The sequence below is a fragment of the Aquarana catesbeiana genome, linkage group LG11 (genome assembly GCF_042186555.1).
Source record: "Aquarana catesbeiana isolate 2022-GZ linkage group LG11, ASM4218655v1, whole genome shotgun sequence".
Taxonomy (NCBI): Eukaryota; Metazoa; Chordata; class Amphibia; order Anura; family Ranidae; genus Aquarana; species Aquarana catesbeiana.
In genome coordinates, this window is record NC_133334.1 from 21488562 (window position 1) to 21507813 (window position 19252).

The 19252-nt window shown below is 45.9% G+C and overlaps 1 protein-coding gene across 3 annotated transcripts in view; it reads left to right on the forward strand.

The window, feature by feature from the left end:
- BTBD10 (BTB domain containing 10) overlaps positions 1–19252 on the forward strand; it is a gene marked incomplete at its 3' end in the record, with an annotated part of 90717 nt that overhangs the window by 26671 nt on the left and 44794 nt on the right. For 2 of the 3 annotated variants that reach the window (XM_073604047.1, XM_073604049.1), the window contains 1 exon segment: positions 3742–3888. In XM_073604047.1, coding sequence (XP_073460148.1) covers positions 3788–3888 — 101 coding nt within the window. 3 annotated transcript variants of the gene reach the window in all.

Consider the following 19252-nt stretch of genomic DNA (forward strand, 5'->3'; position numbering starts at 1 on the left):
TTTTATTTTATTGTTTTGTAGTTGCAGGAAAGAAAATCCACTGGATTCCCCCATCAACACAGCCAGTGTTGATGGGGGGGGGGGGGGATCCTTCTTGAGTGCCGGTTCACACAGGGGCGGCACGACTTGCAGGTCGCCTCAGCGAGGCGACCTGCAAACGACTTCTGAGGCGACTTGCAAAACGACTTCTGTATAGAAGTCTATGCAAGTCGCCCCAAGTCGCCCCCAAAGTAGTACAGGAACCTTTTTCTAAGTCGGAGCGACTTGCGTCGCTCCTATTAGAACGGTTCCGTAGCACAGAACGGGAGGCGACTTGTCAGGCGACTAGGTCGCCTGACAAGTCGCCCCTATGTGAACCGAGCCTGAGGAGCTATTGTGTGGGGGGGGGGGGGGGGGGGGAGCCATTCCAGCCAGGAGAACACACACTAACTATTGCTGGCAGGTATAGCATGAAAATTCTAACAGGCTGGTTGTACCCAAGTTGATCACATAGTTCAAATCTCGGCCAGTCCCTGCTGGAGATTCAGCCTGTCTATGGCCGGCTTAACATTCACCTATCAAGGCATCTTTTCCCGTCTAATAATCCTCTAATCTATTCTTTCTTGTCTGGTACCACTCCGGCTTCTTATCTCTTGGGATCACCTATAATTAGATCTCCATGTCATGATTCCAGGTTCTCTTTTAGCCTCTTTTGTAGTTCTTCGTGTTTTCTTCTCACCTTCAGCATGTTCCAGTTGGCCAGTAATGTAAAGATAGAGGGAGGTGCTGCGCTAATCCATCACATAAGGTGCAAATCAATAAAAATAAATGTGTAAATAAGGTTAAAAACCACTAAAATAGACCATTCGTATCGTAGCTGGATGAAATGAAATGTAAGGTGCAAGAATGGGCAGTCGCTCACAGGGTCACTATATAATAATTAGTGAGAATGAACGGCCTAAAAAACACCTGAATAATGACAGCTAAAAAATATTGAAATTCCCATACTATAAGTAAGGGAAAAAAACTGGCACGATATATAATAATCAATGTGACGTCATAACCAAAGTGCAGCATGCAAACATCAAAAAAGGTTATCGCCAAAACTATGTGACATATAAAACACTCCAATTACTATGTGTAAAATATGTGCAAATCTCTGCAATAAACTGAAAATAGAAGGGCCAAAGGTGTGACAGTATATAAATCAATAAATGTGGCTAAATACAATGAAGATGCGACAAAGTTCATATGTGCAAATAGCAATGTACAAAATTCTAGTGTAGATGGAAACTGGGTGAAAAATGGATAAATAAAACTACAAATCAAACAATGCAAAACAGTTCATATGTGCAAAATCGCAAAAGTGGTGATGATAGAGTCAAAATGACAATTCTTTTGAATGAATAGAAAAGTTACACTGTGCAGTGCTCAAACTAACACAAAGTAGTGACTCCTCTTCATGTACCAATCACACAATAGTGAGCAGTGGCCTCTTACCTTACGGTAATGAGGAAATAGCATTTGATGTATGTCGGTAGGGGCTACCTCCCCTTGTAATCCTGAACCCTGTGTGAGCCCTACAGGGTTTGGTCCCTCAGTGGATATGGAGGAGGTAAGACAAAGGAGGATACCCAATAGTGTAATATTGTTTGAACACTAGTAATCTTTATTCCAAAAAATCAACTTCAGGGTACTCGCATACATAACAGTATAAACGGCATTGAATCCGACGAGCGGCGAGCTCGTTTGTCCACGTCAGAGCAGAGCGCCTATCCCGTCCCTACGCGTGACGTCACCAACACACGTGACTTCATCAGTAATTGTAGGGGATGGGTCAAAAGCAGGGTGTTTGTTTCCTCAAACAATAGGTGCAGGTAGCCCCCCCCCCCCCTTCCGAGTTGCCCCTAGTCTCTGCCCACCTCCTGAGCACCGTTCCTTGGTTCCACCCTCTGCCTACCCCCCAGTACCACCCCCTTTTTAGAGAATATAGAACCAAGTATCATTTTGTGGTGCTAACTAATTTTGTATAGAAATTATCAATGCTAGCAAGAAAAGCTGTACAATAGACCGGCCCCCTTCATGCAACAATAGATAGATTTTCCAACAGACAGCGTTAACAGACCCCTCATTCCAACAGTAGATCATTCCCAGCAACAATAGACCCCTGCTAGCAACAGTAGACCTCCCAGCAATAATAAACCCCTCCTTCAACAGTAGACCCCCTCCCCCCAGCAACAAAAGATCCCTCCCCCCAGCAACAATAGACCCCCCCCCCCCCCAGCACACCCCACCACTCCTTATCTTGCATACATTCAATGCTGGAGGTGACGGATCTGCATTCCCATTTAAAAGAAGTCCTGGTCAAAAAATATGAAAAAGGCAGATAGGAAACGGTAAAGGAGAAGTACAGGGAAAGCTTGATTGGCCGTACTTCTATGGATCACAGGAGGGCAGTTTGTTTTTTCACTTCTGTGACCCGTTTTCAGCAGGGAGCGGGCTGAAGTCCGCTCTCTGCTGACGTCAGAGTTGGGAACCGCACAGATCCCTGGATTCCCTTTCGGCTCAGCAAGCCACTGAGAGCCTGAGCCGGCCGCTCCGGCCCCCTCCACAGCCCAGCGCCGCAGTGAGCATGGGGGGCAGAGCAGAGAGCTGTGAGAACCAAGTGATTGGTGGTGTTTGATCGCTCAGTTCTCAATGTGGAGGTGCTGGGGACAGATGCAGCATCCACCTAGGTAAGTATGAATCCAAAAAAAAAAAAAGAAAAACCCATACATCTCTTTTAAAGCCATTCTGTTGTAAAAAAAAAAATCTAGAACATGGCCACCCTGTTAAAGAATTATATAAATACTTCCCTTTTCTGGCAGGTGCCAAAGCGTTCCAGGTGCCTCTGCTGTCTGACACTTCTTCAGGGTGTGCCGGGACCGTGTGTCCTCCACTGGGCGCTGTGGTCCTCCCTGCAGACCCCTCTATCCTTGCAACACACAGTAATGAGGTAGGGCCAACAGGAAGAACCACAGTGCCCAGTAGGGAGGTAAACTGTCAGACCCATCCAGAAGTTTTTAATGGCAGAGAAGCTCATAACGCTTCAAGAGAGCAAAGATTTAGGGTGCTTTCACCCTTGCGAATGTACCCCGTTTTGTACAGGAATCCCAGCAGGGGTTTCTGTGATTGGCAGCGATCACATGCGAGTGATCAGCCCTGGATGCAGACTGCCTGCGTTCAGGGCCGATCGCTGCGGGGAGCTGGCAACCTCCCATTGCTTTTAATGGGGATGCCTCTCCCAGCTAATTGTGGGAACCCCCCCTCCCCTCGCTGGGGTTCTCGAATATAATCGCAGGCAGGGTGCGTTCACAAGTGTGAATGGACCCTTAACGATCCCACCTGCTGGAAAGGCAAGTATTCATTTTCTTCTTTTACCAGGTTGCTGTGTTCTTCTTTTTTTTTTTTTTTTTTTAGAGCTTGCTGTCCGAGTCCCCCAGAGATATATAAGAAAGAGGTGGAAGATCTTCCTTTTTTTTGGGGGTTGACCGACCCCTTTTAGATATTTTATCCAACAATGTCTGTCTGCACAGCTTCCCAAAGTGTAACTTGTCCATCACTGTGAATTCAGACCACCTATGTAGACAGCAAATGTTTGGGGGGGGGGGGGGGGGGGGTGGGGGGGAGATGTCTGGGTACCAATCTGATTACGCACCATTCGCTTGCTTTCATTTTGCATGTCCTCTTGGGTTTTAATCGATACCTCTGTTTTATATATAGGTCATGTGTGCTTGTGGAGAAGTAATGTGAGGAAGCTGGGAGTGGCATGGCCGGACGTTCTCATCCATACGACAGTAACTCCAGTGATCCAGAGAACTGGGATCGCAAATTGTGTAATAGACCTCGCAAACTTTACAAGCACTCAAGGTAGGTCCTGCAAAGTCATTGTACGTTTTCCGATACCTTTATTTCCTCCTGGGTCTGTTGAGTGGGTGGCTGTGATAAGATTACCAATCAATCTGGTGACTTTCATTTACCGTTCCTGTTAATTGTTAACTCGGCTGTTTGCGTTTATTTCAGTTCTTTGGAAAACTCATTTGTCTTGCGCCGTGTTACTAAAATGTCATGTCATGCTATCCTGATTGTTACAGGTTAGGACGGAATTCCCGGGAAAAAGTCAGTTTATATACACCATATGGCTGAACAGGTGTGCACACCAGACCGTCACACCTTGTTGGACTTGGTATTCCAAAACCATCAATATGTAGCCGGTATCCCATAAGCCAGACATCGCTGCAAAGTCACTTTAACCACTTCAAGACCGCCCACCGCATATACACTGCGGCAGGGCGGCTCTATTGCACAAAACAACGTACCTGTACGTTTCGCGCACTAGATACCGTGAGCGCGACCGCTGCACGGAGGGGGAGCCAGTCCGCAGACCAATATCCGCCGGCCACCCATGATTGCTCCACAGAGAGGCAGAACAGGGAGCTGATGTAAACAAAGCAGATCCCTGTTCTGACAGGGAAGTACACAGAGATCTTCTGTTCCTAGTAACCAGGAACAGTGATCTCTGTGTTCTTCCTGTCAGTCCACCCCCCACAACACACAGTTAGAAAACAGCACTGCTACTCATACCGATGCTGGGGGGGGGGGGTTAATATTGCATTCACTGACACCAGTGTTGGGGGTTATTCTCGCAGTCGGCGCTGGCACCAGTGTTGGGGAGTTATTCTCGCAGTGGGCGCTGGCACCAGTGTTGGGGAGTTATTCTCGCAGTGGGCGCTGGCACCAGTGTTGGGGGTTATTCTCGCAGTGGGCGCTGGCACCAGTGTTGGGGGTTATTCTCGCAGTCGGCGCTGGCACCAGTGTTGGGGGTTATTCTCGCAGTCGGCGCTGGCACCAGTGTTGGGGGTTATTCTCGCAGTCGGCGCTGGCACCAGTGTTGGGGGTTATTCTCGCAGTCGGCGCTGCCACCAGTGTTGGGGGTTATTCTCGCAGTCGGCGCTGCCACCAGTGTTGGGGGTTATTCTCGCAGTCGGCGCTGCCACCAGTGTTGGGGGTTATTCTCGCAGTCGGCGCTGGCACCAGTGTTGGGGGTTATTCTCGCAGTCGGCGCTGGCACCAGTGTTGGGGGTTATTCTCGCAGTCAGCGCTGGCACCAGTGTTGGGGGTTATTCTCGCAGTCGGCGCTGGCACCAGTGTTGGGGGTTATTCTCGCAGTCGGCGCTGGCACCAGTGTTGGGGGCTCTTATTGCAGGCGCTGGCACCAGTGATGACTCCAAATTTTGCAGTATGTTGCAAAAAATGCAGCAGTTTGCATAGTTATAGTCAGATCTTCTTTTTTTTTTTTTTTCACAGGTAATGGGATTTTTCCATTCCTAGATGTGAATAGTATTTGCTCAGTCATATGGTATTTATTATTATTATTATTATTATTATTATTATTATTTTTTTTTTTAGTTTTTCACATTTAGTCGCCTTTTTACAGTAAATTTTATATACCGGTTGGCACTGGCTAGTCATTGGATTTAGGATGGGAAAGATGAATAAAATAAAGTGGATAGGCTCCCTCATGCTCCGCTCTCTGTAATGTGTAACTTATGCAGTACATTCCTACTTGCTGAACTGTGATCAATACCGCTTTCCAAGAATATCCGTGCCGGCCGCAGCTTCTATGTGGGTATGGTGTTACATAAAACCACCGGGGTTTGCATTATTTCTCTTCTGTTAATCCTTTTTTTTTTTTTTTTTTTTTATGTTAAAATGATCTTTACCCCAAAGTAATTCAAAAGAAAAAGAAGTGTAAATATACTGTGCAAATATGCAAAACTTTTCTTTAATATTTATGCTAAGTGTGGCAAAAGTACGTTTTTGTAGTTGAGTCATGTTAAGCATGATGTGATTCATTGCACTTTCCCCTTCTCTGTAGCATGAACACTTTTTTTTTTTTTTTTTTTATGCTTCCCCTTCCTCAAACTTGCAAGTCTTAGCATCTCCATTCACCATTTCATGCATCTCTGCAGCGGCTCTGGTGCGAATTGTGCAGGAGCCCCGTGCGTCTTTTGGTCTGTTTCAGACCAAAATCCGGACCTGAAAGGGATCAAAAGACACACCAGAGCCGTCTTGGAAATGTGTCAACCGGCTCCATAGAGAGCCAGTCACAATCTCCTATGTGAATTGGATGCGGAGAAACCCACATCCAATTCACAATAGTGTGAACCCAGCCTTAAAGTGATTGTAAAGTCTTGTTTTTTTTTTTTGTTATTATAGAAAAAAAAAAACATGTCATACTTACCTGCACTGTTGCAGTGGTTTTGCACAGAGCAGCCCAGATCCTCCTCTTCTCGGGTCCCTCTTCGGCTCTCCTGGCCCCCTCCCCTCCTGTTGAGTGCCCCCCACAGTGAGCAGCTTGCTATGGGGGCACCTAAGCCGAGCTGCAGCTCCCCTGTGTCTATTCAGAAACTGAGCTGCGGTTCGGACCTGTCGCCTCACTCTCACCTGATTTTGGCTCCCGCTGCTTTCAAAGTCAGTTAGCCAATGGTGCCAATATGTCTTAGCCAATCAGGAGACAGAGTCCCGGACAGCCAAGACACTTGTGGACATCGCTGGACAGAGATGGGGCTCTGGTAACTATTAGGGGAGCTGCTGCACAGATGTCTTTTTATCTTAATGCATTCAGATTAAAAAAACTGACTTTACAACTCCTTTTTAATCTTCAGGCCTGCTTCACACTAGTGCGATTTCTGTTGCGATTTTGAGTTGCACAGAATCGCATGACGAGGGATATTGCAGGATCTCAAACCCGCGTTCAGTGTGAACGAGTGTTAAATGTCTTCTTCAGGACAAAGAAATGTGCAGCATCTGGGTAATCTTTGGGCCTCTTGACCTTGCTGGGCTTTGACATTTAATTTATGGCCCTTTTGTATTGGCTGATTACTGACTCCCTTTTTTTTTTTTTTTTTTTTTTTTTTTTTACTCTTTATGGCTCTTTATGGCTCTTGAGTAAAAAAAATAGAAGTGCAAAAGTCTATCCAAAACTCTTTACAATTAGGTCTTTACTGCTGTCTCTGTCTACTTTGGAAAGATTTGTATTCTCATTAAAATTGTTGTGGTGACTGGAGCCATCCGGGAAATGGGAGCCAATGTGCTCAGTGGGGACACAGGCAGCAATAAAATAAAATTGACAGATTCTAAAGCCGGGTACACATTCGGTCCATGTGCATGTCAGCCTCTCCTGTTCTGTTGGACTTGCATGCTGGAAAACCAGCAGCTGACCGACTCCCGATCAACGCTCTGTCAATGTTGGAGACTGCTGATTGGAGTGCTCGAGGGGGGGGGGGGGGGCTGGGGGAATCACTATACTGACTTCGCAACTTCAATGGAAAAAAAATGAATAGTGTGTACCAGGCTTTACTCTTTCCCCCCTCCTATCTAAATCAAAGCTCAAAATGTTTTGTATAAATTTCTTCTGTTAAGGGTACCCAACGCTTATTCGTTTTACAACTGTTCTTTTGGCTTCTTTAAAGCCCCTCTTTAAGGTAAATTTCCCCCATTCCACTCCTCAATGCAATCCCAAGTCTTCTCTTCTGTTTAAAAAAAACGCATTCCCCCCCCCCCTCCCCCCGTTGAAAGGCATTTAAAAATGCATCAATACCCATGTTACATTTTTGATGTGGAAAAACACCATAAGCACAGTAAAATCCTAGTAAAATTGCGGAGAAATCGTGTGCGTTTTTGGCGCCCTTTTCTCTATCGGCAAAATGCCAAAAATGCCATTTTCGGACGATATGTTTCGGCTGCCAAAACATAGGTACATCTCTACCTGTGAGTAGGCACTGCTGTGTCACAAACATTTCAGAGCCCGCCTTCTGAGAGGAGGAGTTTCAGGAGACAGAGATCACAGCTTGCAGGCAGCAAGGTACCATGGGATATATAGTCCTTTTGTAATGGAGGAGAAGCTGCAAAGCATACAAGGGATTCAGGAGGTTGTGGAAAGAGACGGCCAGCAGACAAGGCAGCAGGAGATTTTTCATTTATTACATTGGATTGTCAAATATAACTAATGATTGTATTATTACAGTGCTGATGTGATAAAATGAAAGCATATGCTGTGACCAGAGATCTTAAATTGTTTGAGATGATCTGTAAAAGGAATCGGAAAGTGTATGACCGCAAACTAGCATGTTCGGAGAAAACGCAGGAAGTAAGGTATTATGTGAGTAATACGCCAGAACAAAAAAGCCGGGAAAAGGCAATCATGATGAATGGGCATCCAGTGGTGATTTTGTGAATGGCGCCGCTGTGTTTATCACCCCCTAATTATGAAGTCATTACGCTCTATGCGGCTCGGGGTCTATAGCTGTGCTGTCAGATTACATAGAATGGATACTCCAGGACACTTTTAACCACTTTAAGTCCATCCTATAGCAGTTTTACTGCTACAGGGCGGCTGTGTATGTGTGTGTGTGTGTATATATGTATGTATATATATGTGTGTGTGTGTGTGTGTGTGTGTGTGTGTGTGTGTGATATATATATATATATATATATATATATATATATATATATATATATATATATATATATATATATATATATATATATATATATATATATATATAGTGTATGTTTATATTTATTAAGTACACAGTTGTGCTCATACGTTTACATACCCTGGCAGAATTTATGATTTCTTGGCCATTTTTCAGGGAATATGAATGATCACACAAAAATAAAAAAAATAAAATGTATGTCCTTTTTCCGGTGGTATTTGATCATCTCTGCGGTTTTAAATTTTTTTGCGCTATAAACAAAAAAAAAAAAAGACAATTAAAAAAAGATATAATTTTTCAGACTATGAATAACACTTTTTTTCTTTCACTCATGGTTAGTGTTTGTCTGAAGCCATTTATTATCAATCAACTGTGTTTACTCTTTCTAAATCATAATGACAAGAGAAACTACCCAAATGACCCTGATCAAAAGTTTACATACCCCAGTTCTTAATACCGTGTATTGCCCCTTTTAACATCAATGACAGCTTGAAGTCTTTTGTGGTATTTGTGGATGAGGCTCTTTATCTTCTCAGATGGTAAAGCTGCCCATTCCTCTTGGCAAAAAAGCCTCCAGTTCCTGTAAATTCTTGGGCATGTTCTTGCATGAACGGCACGTTTGAGATCTCCCCAGAGTGGCTCAATGATATTGAGGTCAAGAGACTCAGATGGCCACTCCAGAACCTTCACTTCATTCTGCTGTAGCCAATGACAGGTCGACTTGGCCTTGTGTTTTGGATCATTGTCATGTTGGAATGTCCAAGTACGTCCCATGTGCAGATTCCTGGCTGATGAATGCAAATGTTTCTCCAGTATTTGATAACATACTACTGCATTCATCATTTCCTGTGCATTTGTAGCTCACGCATTCCCCCAAAACATCAGCGATCCACCTCCGTGTTTCACAGTAGGAATGGTGTACCTTTCATCATAGGCATGTTGACTCCTCTCCAAATGTAGTGTTTATGGTTGTTGCCAAAAAGCTCAATTTTGGTCTCATCACTCCAAATGACTTTGTGCCAGAAGGTTTGAGGCTTGTCTCTGTGCTGTTTGGCGTATTGTAAGCGGGATACTTTGTGGCATTTGTGTAGTAATGGCTTTCTTCTGGGGACTCGACCATGCAGCTCATCTTTCTTCAAGTGCCTCCTTATTGTGCATCTTGAAACAGCCACACCACATGTTTTCAGAGAGTCCTGTATTTCACCTGAAGTTATTTTCTTTGCATCCCAAACAATTTTCCTGGCAGTTGTGGCTGAAATTTTAGTTGGTCTACCTGACCGTGGTTTGGTTTCAACAGAACCCCTCATTTTCCACTTCTTGATTAGAGTTTGAACACTGCTGATTGGCATTCTCAGTTCCCTGGATATCCTTTTTTATATCCCTTTCTTGTTTTATACAGTTCAGCTACCTTTTCCCGCAGATCCGTTGACAATTCTTTTTGCTTTCCCCTTGACTCAGAATCCAGAAACGTCAGTGCAGCACCGGATGAAAGATGCAAGGGTCTGTCAGGAGTCCAGAAACTCATTGACATTTTATACACACACAATAATTACAAGTAAACAGATCACAGGTGAGGATGGTTACCTTTTTAATAGTCATTCAAACCCCTTTTGTGTCAACTTGTGTGCATGTTATCCGTCCAGAATCACCAGGGTATGTAAACTTTTGATCAGGGTCATTTGGGTAGTTTCTGTTGTGATTATGATTTTAAAAGGGTAAACACATTTGATAATAAATGGCTTCAGCCAAACACTAACCATGAGTGAAAGAAGTGTGTGTTGTTCATATTCTCTGAAAAATTATATATATATATATATATATATATATATATATATATATATATATATATTTCAAAATTGACGTTTTTTTGTTTTATAGCGCAAAAAATTAAAACCGCAGAGGTGGTCAAATACCATAGAAAAAAGGACATCAATTTTATTTGGGTACACCGTTGCACGACCTGAAATAAACGCAGTGCCGTATCGCAAAAAATGGCTGGGGGGGGATTCTTAAGGAGGTCGAGTGGTTAAACTCCAATTTGCGGCTTTTAGGAAATCGTTGCATTGTGTTCATCTACTATTCATTCTGATTGGTTTATGCGCTATTTACAGAGAAAATGCTTCGTTCTTCGAGAGCAGACATGTGTCCATGGCGCTGTGTGTTATGTGTTGAGCCCATTAGAGGATTACAGCCTGTGGCAAGTTTAGTAATGAAAATAATTTAATTTACAATGACAGCTGGACTCAATATATAATAATAAATGGCTTGTTGAGCCATTTGTTCTGCATAAGTAAGTGCAATTTTATGATTATTTTGCCCTTTTTTAAATTGCAGCCCTACGAATGTAATATTGTTAAAATATGTCGGTGCTGATTGATGTACATTGCAAACAGATTCTCCTCTCTAGTGAGCCTGTCTGCTGCTTTGTTGGCGTTCTGCTTTATTTTGCATGTCCATACTGGTTGCTGACCTGCTGTTTTTGTAGCTTTTTCATGTTCCATACTGATTGAAAAGCCATTCTATAGGATGAGCGTACATCGGTCAATACCTCCTAAGTCTTCACAGACACGCCGGGGTCCGGCTCATTTCCGTTGAATTGTGCGGCGGTACGGTTTGTAAAGTAGTCAGTGGCTTTACCACAAAAGGCTAATGGAGCCGGCTGTGCAAGTACCAAGCCACATCTAAACTCTTTGTGTGTGCATGAAAGATATACCTTTTCTCTGTTTTGTAATACAAAATACAGTCATGTCCCTGCTCACATCTCGTTGAGTCACACTTAAAGTGGAGTTCTGCTTAAAAAAAAAAAAAAAAAAAAAAATTAAAAGTCAGCAGCTACAAATACTACAGTTGCTGACTTTTAATAATCGGACACTTACCTGTCCAGGGTCCAGCTATGTGGACGTACGAAGCCCCGCTTGTCTCCCCCTCCTCTCTGCGGCGCCGGCGTTTTGACTGGACTGACTGGACTCCTGTTTTCCTTCCCGGCACCTTTTTCGTTCACCCTGGTGTCCAAGAAGACCCAAGGCAGCTCCCCTGTCCCTGGGTAAGCTCTGCTCCTCCTGTAATCCCGCGGTTGCTTCTCGCTTCTCTCCAGTAGCGGCCATCTTGAACACGAGGCTTCCTGCTCCAACGATGTCGGTCAGCACGCAGACAGCTCCTCACAGGAGATGACTGCTTTCTCCCATGCTGAGCTCCTGGTGACCATCAAAGCCAGCAATGATTCTATCATGGTCAAGATTGACCACTTGGTAACAGACGTCAGCCTCATTAGCCATGATATGGACAAATGGTGGAAGAATCCACTAGCTCTGACTCCAGAGAATTACGTGCCCTCCAGATACAGGTTAAAGCGCTCCAGGAGAAAGCCATCGACACAGAGAACCGGCTCAGGCGCAAGAATATCCGGGTCCTGGGCCTTCCTGAGAGGGCCTAGGGTCCTAGGCCTGCAGGGTTTGCAGAATCCTTTTTCACCACCCTGCTGGATCTGCCAGCCATGGCGCCTACCTTTTGTGGTGGAGAGGGCACACAGGGTCCCCCCTACTCCACCGATCCTGGGGACTCCACCGCGGCCTTTCCTCCTTAAGCTGCTCAACTACAGGGACTGGGACCGTATTCTGTCGACGGCTCGAGTGAAGCAAGACCTCCGCTTTGACAACGCCAAGATCCTTCTCTTTCCTGACTACTCACCCGAGATTCAGCACAGGTGACATTCCTTCATCAAGGTACGGAGGAGGCTTCGTGAACATGGTCTCAAATTCAGCTTACTGTAACCTAGCAGGCTTTGGGTGGTGGATGGCGACCGCACCAGGTTTTTTTTTTTAATCCCTGGAGGCCGCAGTTTCCTGGCTGGATGGTCATTAAGCCCAGTGTCTGCAGGCCCCTCGGCTGAGGGGCACCACCGTTCCCATGACACAGCAAGTATTGGGGCTTTGACCCCACAATTTTCCAGGGTGTTTACTTCTCCCTGTTTGTGTGCTGCCATTTGTTTTCTACCCCTGTTTGGCTGCAAGTTCTTGCACCCCTGATGTCACCCACCCTACATCTCTCCCAGGCCCATTGTTCGGAGCCAGGCTATGTTTTCACCTAGCACTTTTGGGATCTCTGCCTCCTGTCATTGACTATTCTACTGTTCGGTTGGATTACTCCCCTTCCTTGGATTTTGTTCACCCCCCCCATTTACTGTGGTTTTCCACACCTGCACGGATTGCAGCCTGCAACCTATGGTCAGTGGTTTTCAGGCATTCCGCTCCCCCACACCTTTTTGCCTTGGTTACTCCAGAAGACTGTCTGTTTCTGGCACTGCCACAGTGGGGATTACCACAACCTTTTGCAATGACTATTGTGACCTGTGCTATCAGGTTTAGCTTATAAGCACTGTTTTTTGTTTTTGGGTACAGACTGTTTCCTGACCCTCCCCATGGGTTTCTTGGGGGCGCTGGGTAATGGTAGGATAAGCACCTTGTGCTTGGGAAGTTCTTGTCTGGTTGTTGTGTTTTTATGTCTGCTTAGTTTGTGTTTTAACGTACACTGGCTCGTGCTCCACTGCTGCCCACCGTGTGTTACCTGCTAGAAGACCTACATTCTCCTCTTTATACCGACTTGACTATGGCATCACATGATCAGGGTACTTTTTCTGTGATATCTTGGAACGTACGGGGGCCTCAATTAAGAGGGCACTTCTTTTTCAGTATGTCAAAATGTATAATCCAACTATTTTGGTTCTGCAGGAGACACACCTAGTGGCAGTAAACTGCCCTGGGTACTGAAAAAGCTTTTCATGCTTCCTACTCGACCTAAATAAGGGAAGTTTCCAGACTGCTACGTAAATCCCTCCCTTGCATCATTGAGACAGCCCACAGATCCCCATCGTAGATTTGTGATATTGGTACGTACAATATGGCAGCAGAGATGCATCTTTGCTGGTATATACTGTATGTGCCTCCGCCTTTAAGTCCGAGATATTCTACACTAATGGAGAGGATCACTCCTATTGTCCTGCCAAAATATTACTGTTGGGCGATTTTTAATGTCATTCTTTCCCCAGACTTGGATAGACCCACACCACCTAAGTCCTTTACTGGGGACTTGCTAAATTGGGCTCTGTCAGTTGGAGTAACAGAGGTCTAGAGGTGGAAATACCCTTCCACCAAAATCTTCTTTTGCTCTTCTACCTCCTACAAAACCTCCTTTTGCAAACCCCTCTATGCTGACAGGCGTTCTAGACGCAACGTACCCATCGGTCTGTCCGATCATAGTCCGCTGGCAGTTGCGCTGTGTACTTCCTCTACTCGAAGCGGCTCCATGTGGCGTCGCGGTGCCCAATGGATTTTGCAACCTGATACTGCTGAGCAGACCCCACTAGCTTTACTGGATTACTGGGATTCAAATACGGGGTCATCCTCTCCTGAGATTGTTTGGGATGCCTTCAAGGCTTATACAAGAGGCCATTATATCTCGGCTATTAAGGCGGTCAAGGTACAAAAAGCTGCTACCACCACCACAGAATTGGAGGGAGAGGTGGGGTTGGTCTCTGAACGATATGGCTTTGACTCCTCCGTTTTGAATTTTGATGCGTTACAGGCACCTTCACTTAACAGAGGTTACTAGACTGGAACTTTACAATATGAAACAAAAGTTCTTTGAACAGGGTGACAGAAATGGCAGACTGTTGACGATGACGCCCCTACCACCTTGATTCCTGAGCTTACCTCTCACACGGATGAAGCCATCTCTTCGGAGGCCATATTGCAAGCATTCCATGGCTTTTATCAATCCTTATACACCACCAAATTGCCCTTGGGTTTAGACCCGGAGGTGTTGGCATCTCTTCTAGATATGATGGCCCTTGGCTGGCTCTCTGACTCGGAAAGATCTAATTTAGTTTAATCCAATCACCACGGAGGAGGTTCTTGCGGTGATTTAAGTCCATTTCCACTGGCAAGGCTCCTGGCCCAGATGTTCTGCCTGTGGATTATTATATAGCGCATATATATATGCCAACATATTGACTCCCCGGCAATCGTCATTGATGCTGCTGCCAAAGGAGAGGCTTTGGCTGCTCTTCAACTGTAATGGATTGACGAGCCTACCTATTTAGGAGTACACATCTCAAGAGTTGTGGCTGACTTTATTCCTCTGAATTTGTGCCCAGTAGTTAATTCTGTTAAGGCCAAACTGAAAGCATGGGAGAACCTTCCTCTGTCTCTGCTGGGTCGTATCAACTTCATCAAAACGAAAATCTTACCCAAGTTTACATATTTGTTTCGTAATTCCCCTCAATGGATTCCCAAGTCATTTTTTTTCTCAATGAAACAAAATTTTCTCCTCCTTCCTCTGGGGCCCATGTCCCCCACGGTTTCAAGTTATCCACTCTGATGCGCCCTTGTTCACAGAGGGACTTGGCATTCCTGGACTGCCACAAATATTTCATTGCAGCTCAGTTAGTCACTGCATTTTGGTGGCTCGTTCCAGATAAGTCCAACTCTGTTTTAGCCACTAAAGCTGCAGTGTTGCGGTCTGTGGAGGCATTGTCGAATCTCCCATTGCGGGGTCCAAAGGCTCACTACGACCTGACCCCCTCCATGTGTATCACCCTTAGGGCCTGGAAGGCAGGTCTAGCCTGCAAAACTGTTGTCTTCCCAAACACCCCCCTTTTGGAATAATCCCAATTTACCGAATTTCTTTAAAATTCTGGACTCTGTTGTTTGGGCTAAATACAATATTAAATTACTTTTAGATATTACCTCAGACCTTTCCATTCTTTCATTTGATCATTTTACTGTATGAGTACAATGTCCCACCTTCACATTTCTTCAGATACCTGCAGTTGTCCCATGCTTTCAGGGATCAGTTCCCCTCAGGTGAGAAACAACTGGTGCAATCTGACCTAGAGCGAATTCTGCGCTTTGATTGTTCAAAGAAACCCACCTCCGTGCTGTACGCACGTTTCCTCCGCGTCTCGTCTCCTGAATTGTCCAGGCTCCATCAGCAATGGGTCCGGGATGTTCCTGAGCTGGACTCAGAGGATTGGGAGGATATATGGGACTTCCCATTTAAAATTCTTGTCTCCTTGAGGGGCTGCCTCATTCAATATAAGATTGTCCACAGGGCCTATCTCACTCCCGCTCGGGTACACAAGATGAGGCCCACTCTCTCCTCGGAGTGCTGGCACTGTGATCATTCTCTCAGGGATTACATCCACATCTTTTGGTCCTGCCCGGTAATCTCTGTCTATTTGTCACAAATCCTTATGGCGGTGAATGAACTACTTTAATATCTCCTTTGCTCCGTCCCCCAAAAATATGCTTGCTTGGGTTGGAGGAACTTCTACCCGGGGTGGCTGAGAGGACCTTGTTGGGTCTCCTTACTGTTCTATGCCAGGAAATCCATTATCCTATGCTGGAAACGATGGGCTCCCCCTTCTCTTTGTCTATGGGAAACACTGTCATACCCTTATACAAAGACACCTATACACTAAGAGGATGTCCAAAAATATATGATAAGGTGTGGACTAAGTGGTTGGCTGAACCCTCTACCGCTGCAGTCGATTAGGATACTCCCCTATTACTTGACAGCCTCCCCTAAGGATCCAAGTAGTCAGCCTTTTTACAGCGTAATGATTCATGTGGGTTGTTTTCAATACCGGTGTAGCCTTGGGGCATGAGCAGTACCAGCTAATTGATGATGGTCACCTATGGTATCTGAAGAATGTCTGACATCCCTCTAACACATTACCTCCCTGTGACCCTTGCGTGGGACCTTTCTTTGGTGCTGGAGCCAGGTGTTGGCTGTGCTGATGTAAGTTATGTTGTTTTGTGTGTTTTACTACTGGAAAGGAAAATAAAAAAAAAGTTATTCTATAGGAAAGAATTTTTAAAAAGAAAATGACAAACATGTTATTCTTACCTGCTCTGTAATGGTTTTGCACAGAGCAGCTCCGATACTCCTCCTTTTTGGGTCCCCAGGCCGGTGGTCCTGGCTCCTTGCCAAGCATCCTGCTATGGGGACACTCGAGCAGGCTCGCTCCCGAGCCGTGCTCTTTGTGATTATTCACACACAGCATGCAGATTGGCCCCATCCCTGCTCTCTCCTTATTGGCTCACAGGGAAAAAAGCTATTTATAATTTTAGATTTATACATAAATATTTGGCTTTCATTTCTATTTTAAACTGAATGGGTTGTTTTAGAAGGTGATCATATACAATCGCATTTAGGTAAATAAAACCATGAGCCTAAAGTTCAGGGGAAATCAAAGGGTTAACTGTGTGCCTCGCTAGTATTTTAGTGTACTGTGGGGGAGGTGCTTTTACTAGGGGAAGACATGGATCCTTGTCCCTGCTTTGCAGGAACGCAGGATCCATGCTTTCCCTCCTATCAGAACGGCGATCTGCCATGTCTACATAGGCAGACCTGCTCGTTCTTTCTCTCTGCAGGATGATCGGCGGGTTGCCGGTAGTGATGGAGTCTGCCGTACCTGCCATTAGGCTCCCGATATATGTGTAATCACAGTGGAAGCGAGCTGGCGAAGGTGCACATGCACGCCCCCTACCTAGAAACGTCTGATTGTGTGTGTGTATATGTGTGTATATGTGTGTATATGTGTGTGTGTGTGTGTGTGTGTGTATGTGTATATATATATATATATGTGTGTGATCTGGCGCAGAGGTGCTATAGGGCGGACCTTAAAGTGGAGCTCTACCCAAAGGTGGAAGCTCTGCTTGTCTGCTTCCCCCCCCCCTCTGGAGCCACATTTAGCAGCTTGGGGGGGGGGGGGGTGTTGGAGGGGAGCGGGTACCTGGTTTTGACAGGTACCTGGTGAGTTCGCCAAATGTTCGGCCCTCGCCGTACCCGACCCATTGAGAGAGCGCAGCGTGATTTGTGCATGCACAGTAGGAACCCAAGATGGTGGCACCAGCACCCGAGAGCCGATTCAAGAATCGGCTTGGGAGAGAACACCGCGGGATCCCAGGATAGGGAAGTGCCCTAATAGAAAAAGTCATCGGCATCTACAGTATTTGTAGCTGCTGACTTTTAATTTTTTTTGTGGGGGGGGGGGGGGGTGCTGGAGCTCTGCTTGAAGTGGTTAAAGCTTCACCTTTCTGGCTCCTGCTCTCCAACTGTTGGACACTTTTTTTTATTTTTTGGGGGGGGGGGGGGGGAGTGTACCTGTCAAAACCACTTCTGCCCAAGACAGACCTTATTTTGGACCCAGCTAGCTATGTGCAGTGTAGGTAGTTCATGGCTGGTGGGAGGGGCTGGCAGGGTGCTGTAAAACCTCCCAGCACCCCACCTCAGTACTCCCCCTAATTGCCCTCAGCTCTGATGTGAGCATTGGGCTGGCTCTTGAGTGGAGTTATGCAAATATCTAAATTCCTTGGTGGGTGGGTGTCCCTAGGCAGGCTGTATTTACATGCAGACCCCCCCCCCCCCCCCCCCCAATGTGTGATGCTGAGTCTCCCTTATAAAAAGAACCGAAATCCAATGAATGAAAGGGGGTGGACCAGGGGCAGTCAGGCTGGGGAGGAAATAGCTAGATGATCCCCATCCCCACAACTAAGCTCCGAGGGGCGGAGTGAAACACGCGGGGGTGTGTGGCCTGGCTGGAGTCCAGATTGAGGTTGCCACTTACTCAGCTTAGGAAAGGCATCGATGTGCGGCTACAGGGAGTCCTTTCTTAACCTTCAAAGAGCTAGATGATGATCAACATTCTCCAGCCAGGAAATGAGGTGGACTCTATGTGACTTGATGAAGCTTCTAATGCACATTATGAGAAGCTTGCAGTGTGCGGTGAAATCAGAGTAAGACATTTCAGTCCAGGAGAGGAGCCGGCACAACTGTGCAAGACTGAAGGGGAGGCCGGTGTTTAGCTTTAACGATCAGGCTTAAGAATAGAGGATTTTATGAAATGCGTTAGTATGCAGCTAAGAACACCCCCCGGGGGTTCATGTCCAGGGTCACCTATGCCAGACACGCCACTTATCTTTTATAGCACATAGTGCCGCGTACGCCTGAGCTTGCAGCACGCACTCCTTATGAATGCGGCAGCATTCCTGAATGACAGAGATTAAAGTCATTCTTTCTAGTAAATTTGCAGACACCGCGTTAGCCGATCTGACGAGTTCTACTAGAAAATCTTGTTAGCCAGGGAATAGCTTAGAAACAACCCCCCCCTCTCTTCCCTCCCCCCCCATCTGTATTCTGCCCGTCACTGTGGGACATCCAATAGCAGGCATCTGGCAGGACTGCTCTCACAAAGCAACACTAACAGGGTGGTGTGGCTGGAGACGTCAGCTCGATCACTATGCGCGTCTGAATCACCGATTGTGTGAAAATTTATTTTGTATTGGTCTCAGGGAGGTGGTGACTCCAGAATAGCCGACCGCAGCGAGGGGCTCCGCAGGACTAAAGGACATCCAGAGGATCTGCGCGGCTGCTGCAGCAGACTGGCAATATGCTGAACTTTGCAAGGAATGCACGGAGATGCTGACCTGGCTTCTACAGCGGTTTTGTCTGATGTGTCTCGCTTCCTTTGTGCTCTGATGTCAAAGGTTTTCCAGTGCGTGAGTGCCAGGTGCGTACACCCTCACCCCCTCACCCCCTCACCCTAACTTGGGCACTTAGCAGAGTATCAGCCGGCTTCTATAGGGACACCAAAGCTGCAATCTTCCTCTTTGTCTGAATCCCTTTTATCTGCAATACACAATGTATCGCTTTGTTCCAGCAGTAATATGTTC